Source organism: Poecilia latipinna, unplaced genomic scaffold (genome assembly GCF_001443285.1).
Source record: "Poecilia latipinna isolate Pla-1442-1.1 unplaced genomic scaffold, P_latipinna-1.0 Scaffold447, whole genome shotgun sequence".
In the NCBI taxonomy this organism is placed as follows: domain Eukaryota; kingdom Metazoa; phylum Chordata; class Actinopteri; order Cyprinodontiformes; family Poeciliidae; genus Poecilia; species Poecilia latipinna.
In genome coordinates this window covers 473,204-484,019 of record NW_015113063.1, presented here as the reverse complement: position 1 = coordinate 484,019, position 10,816 = coordinate 473,204, and the positions used below count along the sequence as shown (strand labels likewise).

Below are 10,816 nucleotides of genomic sequence, written 5' to 3'. Positions count from 1 at the left end.
TACTTTTGTGTTTAATATTGTCATTTTGGAAGGCGATCGCTTTAATATCAAATTTCACCAACTGGATTTCAAATCTGTTTGAAAAAAAGAATTTGTTTTTTTTTTCAAACAGATTGATTTTTTTTAGCTGCTTGGCTGACCAAAGAGCCAAAAGATATTTACCAGTAAAGTAACACTTTCATTTAATTTTTTTTATTTTCTCTGAAAATTTGAATATCCTCCAATATTTAAAAGCCACTTGCTTTTAGAAAACAAAACAGAAACAATGTAAGTTTTTCCAAAAGAGAAAAAAGTACTTTCAGTGTCTTTCACAGCTCATTTCTTTCACAGTAAAAACTTAGCAAAAGCTAACAAGTAGTTAGCTTAGTCTAGGTTATTTTCTAAAATTAGCACAGTAGAAACACTCATTAAACTGGGTGAGCTTTAATTATAATGAGAGTTTAATTATCTCCAAACAAACTCAAGGTAGCACTTTTTTTCTGTCTTATTAGTAGCTGACAAGTTAGCAGGCTAATAAGTTTCAGCTGAGCAGTACAAACCTTATCTTTCAGCAAAAATAGCAACAAGAAATATTTTAAAGATATGTCAAATTTGTTAATTAAAAATACTACAGTCAATCAATATTCATGTCAAGGTAGCATTTTGTTCAAAACTCCGTTTGGGTTTAAGGTTTAAGGAAAACATTCTGAAATTGGCATTTCAAAGTCATTTGCAAGGACCATTTTTTTAAAGAAATTTTTTATCTAAATCACATTCAAGTCAGTGCTCATGCAGCTTATTTTTGTGAAACTTAAGAGGCCGAGTAACAATTTTAGTTTTTATTTATTTATTTATTTTCCCCCATAATTTGGTGTATGGATTTATTTTTGCCCTTGGAAACAAAGTCAGGAGCAGAGGCAATATATTATGTCAAATGTAACCAGTCGTGGAGAGAGTAAATATTCGCAAACATTTTGTTTTGGTTTCCATTAATCCTAAAACTTCCTATTTATAGCAGCACAGACACAGAGATGATGAACTATTCCTTACCCCCAACGAAAAGGAGGCGGGTTTCACAGAAAACAGCAAATTCACACCTGGTCATTCCTTTCATCTCCAATGGCTTTTACATAGATGAACTATGGTTTATCATGCCCTGTGTGTGGTTGTGAATTGTAATCTTGAGGTATTGCAAGTTTATTTATTGTACAAATAAAAGATTAAAGCTTGCGTGTCTTCTCTCTTGTACCGTGTATAATACTGTACTCTGGAAACGTGTTTACAAGTTTTTGTGTAAAAGAAGAACAAAGAAAGCACAATTCAGCAGCAGCGCGAGCCATAGGAAGAGGACGTCAGACCGCTTAGCTAACAATTAGATTATTGGCTCAGCAAATCACAAAAACCACAGGAGACTCGGGACAGCAAAATGTGGACGACTAAATGATGGGGGAAATACAGAATAACACATAGGAGTTTAACTGCCAATACACTTAAGGATCCAGATATAAAAGCACAATGCGTTCCATTTACCTCGAAACTGGGAATGACCTTTTACACGTGACGTCACTATGGGTAACCAGGGAGACAATGCCGCAACCATAGACATCATATATGGCCGCACCGTGATGTAGCCTAGCATGTATGAAAATAGGCTGGTTAGCATCTGGTCGTTTTTAATGCTGCTGACATAGTGATATAAATCATGTGTGAATTCAGGTGTCACAGGCAATGTCGGTAATTTGATCGACACATAAGGAGGGAGGAGGTATGAGTTGGTTTTTAAGCTCGATGTTTCCAACTTTTGTAAATACTACCATATTAGTCCCAAACAGGTGTGTTACGTTCACAGATAAATTATAGCTCGAACAAGTAGAAGCCATGAATAAACTGGCAAAAAGAACTTTGGAAAACCAATTCAGTCACTCTGTTCAATATTCCTGTCCTGTCCCTCACTTCTGACGTCCGTCATGGCGCCTAAAACGATTAAGTGATGTAGCTTTAAAGAATCAATAGTGGGAAAAATAAACAAGTTTACTATTGTTGATGAGAGGCGCTACCGTTTATGTTTTACAAAAAAAAAAAAGAAAAAAAAGTATCAGACCCAAACTTTCAATGTACCTTTATTTTTGGAATGTAGCAAGTGATTGTCATTGGAGAACATTGAAAGCTGACAGAAACGCTGCGTCACAGTGGCAACTGACTGACATCTTCCAGCACATCTAGTTTAATAAGTCAAACAAAAATGTAAATCAGTATTTCAATCATCTCTAATCAAATTATATATAAATCTTTTTTGAAGATTTTGAAGATGAATAATGGCTCTGATATACTATCAAATCAAACTGCTTGACGTTAACTCAATGATCATCCATTTATATTTAGTGTATTTCTGTTCATTCGATGGCACCATTTTGTTCAACAAAAGACACTTAGTGAATTTAACTGCATAGATATAAATATATGTACACAGATTTATAAAAAAGCACTTTAAAAATCTTCTAAGAGCAACAGGATTGTTTTGGTTACTTCAGTGAACATTAATAAGAGGCATCTTGCAAATTAGCAAAACTGACATTTAATAACAACCAGCTTATGTAACATGCAACCTACAAGCTCCATGTTATATTTAAAGAACGCTGTAGTAAAACATCAATGTGGAATATTCTCCTAAAAACACAAAAACAACACGTAAACTACAAACTATGTAAACTACATATTCTTTACAATGTTTGAGTGACAAAAACAAACATACATAATCCCTGAATCATTTTCAACATCTGGTGTTTGTATATAAAATTATGCACAAATTTCAGCTTCATCGTGTCACCAACTGGAGACCAGCCAGTTGGGAACTCAAAAATCTGATTTTTATTTCTGATCAGCTAACAGTAACAGCAGCTCTCTCTGGTGTGGAAGTCCCATGTGAAGAAGAATAAAAGCTGTTTTCAGCATCAGTACAATAAATTCAAATAAAGTAGGAAGCTGTTTAAAAACAAATTGGTTTCTTTGGCTCCTCTAGGCTGAGAGAGGGAAAAGAGCGAAACTTTTAGGAGATAACAGGAAGGCTGAGCAGAGAATACCAACATTACCATCCTGTTGAGTTTTTAATTAGTACAAGGTGATTTTCAGTGTTGTATAAAATGAATATGTTGTTTGTTCCTGAGGTTTCTTGGTTCTCGTTTTTTCTCTCTCTCTCTGCAGGTATAGAAGCAGATTTCTAGGGTTTTCTTGTATTCTCTCCATCCTTCTCTCTCTTTCTCCTCTATTCTTATCTCTTTCCCTTTTCACTCTTTGTCCCCCCCATCTCTGTGTCCTTTGCATTTGAAACGAACTCAAAGCAATTTAGAATAAACGTTTTCATATCTACATCAGTAGGAAAGCTGTAAAGCTCCACATGCGAAAGGAAATCTGCTGAGCTTCACCTTGATATTAATAACATTAGCCTCGTCATATATTGTGTTTCTCAATTTGTAGCGTTTTAAACTGTTTCAGCAATTGAAGCGTGATTATTCTTGTACAATTATCATTTTTATGACCTAGTTTGAGTTCTGAGGAAACTCTTATCTGATTTTGGGGTCCTAGCACCAACATTGGGTAATAATTTCTGTAGGAATGTTGTTTAGCTTGCTGTGCTAACTGCGCTAATCGCTCATAGAAGACACACACTGAGGTCGCCTCTGCTTTTAGTGTACACAATTAATGGCCGGTCACATCAGGAAAATATATTTTTCAGTAGCGTTTTTATATTTTCTTATGCTAAAATTGTAAAAAAATAAAAAATAAGGCAATCAGATTTGCTTCCCCAAAACCCAAGATCTGATGTCAACAGCAGAACTCTCAGGAGCCCACCACATATCATGTAGTTTCTATTGTTTTTTGGCAAATGAGCCCGAATTTAAAAGGCACAGAGAATTGTCTGAAGGCAACAGAAACACCAGATTCGTTTGGGTCTGGAGAACTTTAAGAGCTTTGTTTGAGTTTCTAAAAAACCAAAGTCAGCAATCAGGTGAGCTCCGTCTGCCTGGTCTGTGGGAGCAGAAGAGCCACCAGACCTCCCGTCAGCAGCAGGGCCGACACCAGCAGGATGGGAACAGTGCAGCTGGAGTCCACCAGCTTCCCGAAGACCACGTTCCCCATGATGGCCGCCACTCGGCCCACTCCGGTGAAAAAACCCAGGGCCGAGGATCTGGGGAGGGAGGAGGAGGAAGAGGAGAAGCGTTGGCTGAAACCACATGAAAAACATCCGCTGCATTCGGTGCAGTTTGACGTTTCTGAGCCGGGTTACCTTAGCTGGGTCGGGTAGAGCTCGGTTCCCACCACATCCAGAGCATTCCAGGCGATCACAGAGACCCCGCTGAAGATGCAGGACAGACCCAGACTCTGGGCTTTGGTCTGGACCACGTAGATGAGGAAGACGCTCAGGCTGGACACGATCAGGCTGCAGGCTGAGCGGCGGACCAAACAGGGAGAGGTTAGGCTTCGCCAACTCAAAATTAAGACTTTTTAAGACCACTATGGCCTGTATCACGACGGAAATGTGCTAAAGAAAGGAAAGCTATGGAGGAAGAAAAGGTTGTTGCTCTTAGATTAATGCTAGTAACTGTAGCAGCAACGACCGTTTTCTGTGCCGAACTATCTTGCCCAGAATGCATTTGACTTTGTACGAGTTGTCAAGGCAACCGGCGAGAAATTTACACTTAGCTATGACAGCTGCAAAAAAGCCAGCAAGCTATCAAGGATATGTTAGCAGCTAGTTAGCAGTAACCTAAATCACATGATCATAATATATACAAAATTAAATAACCCTGCCACAACAACATTTAAAACCTTTGAGTAACGTACTTAAAGGACTTAATTTTAGACACACGAAATTAATACTTTTTAAGGATGTCCAGACATCCCGTTGCTAGGATGTCAGATGCTACAGAGCGAGGTGACTGAAGCAAACAGCAAAGCAAACAGTTTAAGAGAAAACTGTTAAAGTGGGCCGACAGGATTTCCTTATAAAGAGGCAAAGAGTCTGATAAAAACCAAACTCACACAGCAGAGTCTTTCCGCCGGTGCTGTCCATGATGAGGATGGTGAAGATGTTGCCTGGCAGGTTCGATGCAGCGATGATGAAGCCCTCCATGTAGACTGTGAGGAAGAGGAAGCGTGGGTGAGAAGATCAGAAAGGAAAGAGGAGAGCCCGACTTCTTGGGATTTTATCTGCAAAACAGCAACTATTATATCCGCTTTTTAAAACCACGTTTATGATAAATTCTTTTTCTCAGCTCTCTCCAACTGCCTTAGGCGACTTTACAGATCTAAAGTTAAACTTTCCTGACTTACAGAGATCAACACAAATACGTCTAACGGCCTGTTTATGCTCTGCCTGTTGAGTTTGGTCATTCCTAACAAACGCTCCAGACAGACCCTTTTTTTTTTTTTTTTTTTTTTTTTTTTTTTTTATAATTGTTGCATGGTTGGTTGGAAATCTGGAGTAGCTGAAATTAAGAACAAACAAAAGACAAAAAAAAAAAACAACCCCAGCTCATTCTCAGTAATTCAAAGCCTGAAAGAAACCTAAATGGAGTTATTAGTTGTCCAGAATAAACATTGGAGACAAACAGCTCAATGGACTAAAATTAGATTTTTCTGCCTAATTAAGGAGCAACGTTTCTAAAATTTCTAAATCTGTCCTTTTTTCACACATCAGCGAACAAGACTTCTTAGATAACCAGAGTAGTTTTGGGAAATATTCCCCTCTGTCTCCATTTCATCTAGCAGATCAAAAAAAAGAAAAAAAAAAGAAATGATTTGGTCTGACCGAACATCTCTCTGAAGACCCCACACATGCTGAACACAAAGCATTTAGACTTTTACCTTCAGGTCGCCATTTTTTATTCTGCAAAAACCAGCGTGATCTGCTACTTTGCTGTAAAGCAAAATAAGCAGATTTGAGCCTCCAGGTAAAGTCAAATTCCTGCTTTAACAGCCCACCTGCTGTCTTGACCGGGTAACAGCTTTGGTTGTTGAGCGCAGACGGCACAGAGACGTTGGCGCAGGGAGAGCCGCCGCTGCTCTCAACTCGAGCGAAAAGCTCTGGGAACCACATCCACAGCCCATAGTACCTACACAAATCAAGACATGGTGGAAGTGAGGTAGGTAAAACAGCCTGGAGTCAGCCATTGTTAATAATTAACGGAGCATCTTTTAGCTTAACATTAGCCGTTATCTGGCTGCAGAAGATAAAAAAACAAAAAAACAACTTCCATGCTTTATCTCTTGGTTTGGTTTGGTTTGTAGTAATGCAGTGCCCAGCTGCAGATTCAGTGAATCAGCAGAGAATGTTGTTCCCATGTGTGTTTTATTCACACTGGAGATGCATAAAAACCCCATGAAGGAAGCTCAGGACAGAGCGGGGCTTCTCAAACCCTCAAACTCAAATTTAAGACTTTTTAAGACCATTGTACAGGTCTTAAATTTAAGACCTGTATTGTGACAGAAATGTACAAAAGGAAATCCCATATTAAATTTACACTCACCCATAAAAGACACAAAAAAGCTGATTAGCAACAGCATATTAGCAGCTAATTAGCAGTAGCCTCAACCGTCTTGAGTCACAAAACGAGCGACTCGAACTTTTGACTGACAGAAAAGTCTCTACACAGAATATATAAGATTTAATTTTCCCACTACAAAATTTAAGACTTGTAATCAATGTATTTAAGGCCAACTTACATTTTTAAACAAATTTAATACATTTTAAGGCCTTAATTTTACATACATGAATCTGAGACCTCTTCAGGATGCGCAGACACACTGGCAGAGAGAAGACCTGAACTCACCCAAACGAGATGCAGTAGAAGATGATGAGCAGGACGATGCTGCGGGCTTTGACAGAGCCACTGAACATCTGTTTAATGGGAAGCAAGGCCTGCGAGTTCGATGAATATAGTAAAATTAGTAACAGACAAAGTGAACAAAATGTTATAAATAATCCATGTGTCACAAATTAGGACTTCGTTGTAAAGATGGTAAATGAAATTTTTTAAACAAATTTATCTTTTTTCTAGCCCCTTTTATTCTGATTCCCTGTAATTAAACATTACCTGTTTTAAAACACTCATGAGATGTTTTCTTTTTGTATCACCAGATCCGATCTCTCTGATTTCCCCTCCTGGTTTGGAGTTTGTACGCAAAGCAAATTCCTTCAAAAAGAGAGAGAAAGTTAGCTTGCAGAAATAAGCTAAGATACAAAGTTAGTGCTGCGTACCGGAAAGGCCTTTTCTGTTCCCTTCATGTTCATCTCAAACATCAGCCTGAAGACCCGGATCGCCTCTTCTGCCCGACCCGCCTGGAAAACAAACCCAGGAATGAGAGTCAAAGGTCTCTTCTGAAGGAAAAGCGTCGGCGAACGTTTGTCTGCCCTCCCGGTTACCTCCATGAGGAACTTTGGGCTCTCGGGCATGAGCAGCTTGAAGAGGATGGCGGAGGAGGTGCTGGGAACCGAGCACAGCACCACAAACAGCCTCCAGCTCTGGAAGTCTAATGTTCCCAGAGAGAAACGGGCCCAGGTTCTGGGAATCACCAACCAGGCCAGACCCCAAAAAAAAAAAAAAAAACTCACTCTCATTCCACTATATGTCCATTAAAGTAATTTTTAGCCCTTTCAGATAGAAAGCAGCCATCTTTAGTACTTTTATAGTTTTTTTTCCCTGTTGAATCAATTTTTTTTTATATTGTTTTTTTTCTCCCCGGTCCAGTTTGTTGTTCCCACCTGCAGCCAGGATGTTTCCTGCCATCCAGAAGGTGGCCAGAGCGCTGATCATGGCCCCTCTCCTCAGCCGGGGCATGAACTCTGAGAAGTAGGAAAAGATGACAGGGATGGATCCACCCACCCTACAGAACAGAGCATAAGACAATACAAAAAATAAATAAATAAAAAAATTAGTCTAACGATGGACTCATGGGTACATATGGAGCTTTAAACATTTTCTGCGGTTTTACTTTTCGGAGAAAATGTCCAAGTATATCTGGCTGGGGAAAACAATTTGAAAATGGCGGAATTGCACTCCAGAACAGCAGGGGGCACTATTTCATGTTAGCCATTATTTCATGTTTTTGTCTTTTGACATCTACATTATATTAGGTTAATAAACAAATGTTTAGTGGATCCATCTTATTTGATGCCAGTCTGATCTGAATCAGTAAGGATTTAAAAATAATTAAAAATGACAACCGTGAGACCAAGGCCAGCGTAAGAAGTAGCGCCCCCTGCTGTTCTGGAGTGCCATTGTGTTATTTCCAAATATTGGTATGACGCCTGTCTAGACCCCTTTCTGTTCCCTGCAGCCAAGTCTGACTTCAGATTTCTTCATAAAGTCCAAGAGATGCAACAAGACATAGCACAAATCCAACAGTTTTCCAATCAGTGAACATGTCACAGGTCACCATTCTTCAGTGTGGCAGTTGTTACTGAGAGAAGACTCAAAGGGAGCTATTTTTTTTTATATCAGCAAGGTGCTTAAATGAAGGCCAAAGGAAGCAAGAATGAAGCTTCTTAAACCTTTTTAATTATTGTCTTAAAAAATGGATCTGCTTAAAACGTTTTAGGCGTTTGAACTGTGACGAACAGACCAGACTTCGTTCACGTCTCAAGAGAATCCTGCGCTCACCCAATGCCACTGATGAACCGCAGCAGCAGGAAGAGCCAGAACCACGGAGCCGCACTGGCCAGCCCTCCGAACAGCCCGTTTACGGTCAGCGACACCACCAGCACCTTACGGCGCCCCCTCTGGTCAGCCAGGTATCCCCACATGTAGCCGCCAACCATCATTCCTACGAACATAAAAACATTACAGGGGTACAGTTAAAAATTAACTACTGAACCATGTGTTGCTGCCAATTTCGAACTTCATTTCCTTTTTTTTTTTTTAGCAAATTTTATTTACTTGAACATTTAAAAGAAACTAGTAAAAACTGGTCACCCCTCTTCTTTTTTCATGATTGTTTTCAGACAAATCTAATAAGATACGGTGGCAAACTTCCATGCTATTGTGTTGATAGCAGAGCTAATTTTTCATTTAGCATTTTTGCTAACTTGGAAAACATTTAGCACACTTAGCTTCCGCTAAATTATTTTTTCCGTATAAATTCTAAAGCGCTAATTTACTCGGCTGTTCAACAAATTTTCAGATGAATAAGGTTCGACATCTCCGTTTAGATTTTGGTTATTGACTGAAGTGGGTGAAGACAGCAGATAAAATTTGAGTTGAAGTAAACATGTTAGCATTAGCTTCCGCTAAATACAGCGTTGGTATAGTGCTTTAGTGTTTGTGATTAGTGCTTTAAGGTTAGCGCAACTGACTCATAAGTCAGCAGTGACCACCAGTGGGTATGGTATATTTCCCTGAAATGAAACAAATAACTAATAAATAAAATATGAGTTACACTAAGTCATGTTACTGTAACTCTCAGAAGCAATGTTGCTAAAAACCATAGAAGTAACTCCAGAAATAATATAATTACATAAAATCTGTTGATCCATGCTCAAACTGTCACTCCTGCCTGAAGAATACCAAAGATCTCTTAAATTTAGATTTGAGACTTTCTGCTTTCTGTGAGCTACTTTTGAAGGTTTTGAAATCAAGCTGGTGGTTTTTCTCAGACATTTTAGCTATGAGGACTTTTTACCGACTTAAAATATTCTTTGAATCTTGTACGAGGAACACGCTTTCTGCTCCATAATTAAATGCCCTAATCCATCTATGATAAATTTTCAGATCATCCTGTGCAGCAGAAAGTTAATTATTGTCCTTTTCTCCTCTATTGTATTTTAACACTTAGAAAAGGGCTGAACTTTATTAAATTTAACAGTGAATATGATATAACTGTTGATCTGTGTTTATGTTTATTAAAGATTCATTTGTTGTGTTGGAAGAGGGGATTTTTTGGGTACTTTTTTTTTTTTACAGATTTTTCAATAAAAGTGGAAAATGTAGTTTTGTTTCCTCAGGAAAATGGGAATGTGGTACAAAACTTAAATAAATGTCCAAACATTCCCACTGCGGGCAGCAGCTAGAAGTTAATGAAGAACGACGTTCAAACAAGAACAGAGTTTTGAAACATCTGTTGCACAATTCAAACAATAAATGAGTTAACAGTGAAAAATCCCCTGCTGAGTTCAGAAACGATCTTCCGTCTGTTTGTTCAGTGAGCTCTTCATATGGAGCTCATCAAAACAAAGCAGTGCCCGAGGCAACCGTTCGGACTGTTAAACAATCAGACGATTGTTGGATTTATTCGATGCTTCACCGAGGAAAATGCTGGCAGTGAGCAGGCCCATGTCCGAGGAGCTCAGCAGCAGATCGCAGCGCGCAGTCGGCAGCAGGAAAGACACGCAGAGGATCTCCACGGCGTCGCTGGCGTTGGCCCAGCCGCACACGGCCAGCAGGAGCCAGTGGAACAAACCAAAACCTGAGAGCAAAACCAGAGCAAACAGGGAACAAGCACAGAGAGACGTTAACCAATAAAGCCTCATCCAGCAGCCATAAAGTCTTTACGGTTCAAGATGCACACAGTCAGCAAACATGTCTGTGTTACACAAATAAGGGATCAGATCCGAGCGCAAGCACTTACTCAAATTTAACAAACACCTCTCGCATCCTAGAGTTACATTAATGCAGTGTTTATTTTGACTCTATATGACATTTCACAAAATGTTTTCTTATTATGAACACAGATATATATATGGTTCTTCTCTCTCTCTCTCTCTATATATATATATATATATATATATATATATATATATATATATATATATATATATATATATATATACACACACACACAC

General features: G+C 38.9%; 1 protein-coding gene across 1 annotated transcript in view; it reads right to left on the bottom strand.

Annotated features, from left to right (window-relative positions):
• Positions 1-2,083: 2,083 nt before the first annotated feature.
• Positions 2,084-10,816, bottom strand: part of sv2 (synaptic vesicle glycoprotein 2) — a 14,631-nt gene continuing 5,898 nt past the window's right edge. The window contains exons 3-13 of the mRNA XM_015038612.1: positions 10,279-10,440; positions 8,640-8,802; positions 7,742-7,863; positions 7,403-7,566; positions 7,238-7,318; positions 7,074-7,172; positions 6,810-6,898; positions 5,962-6,092; positions 5,020-5,115; positions 4,265-4,424; positions 2,084-4,165 (exon numbers count right to left, since the gene is read on the bottom strand). Coding sequence (XP_014894098.1) covers positions 3,982-4,165; positions 4,265-4,424; positions 5,020-5,115; positions 5,962-6,092; positions 6,810-6,898; positions 7,074-7,172; positions 7,238-7,318; positions 7,403-7,566; positions 7,742-7,863; positions 8,640-8,802; positions 10,279-10,440 — 1,451 coding nt within the window. The 3' untranslated portion in view covers positions 2,084-3,981. The remainder of the gene's footprint in view (positions 4,166-4,264; positions 4,425-5,019; positions 5,116-5,961; positions 6,093-6,809; positions 6,899-7,073; positions 7,173-7,237; positions 7,319-7,402; positions 7,567-7,741; positions 7,864-8,639; positions 8,803-10,278; positions 10,441-10,816) is intronic.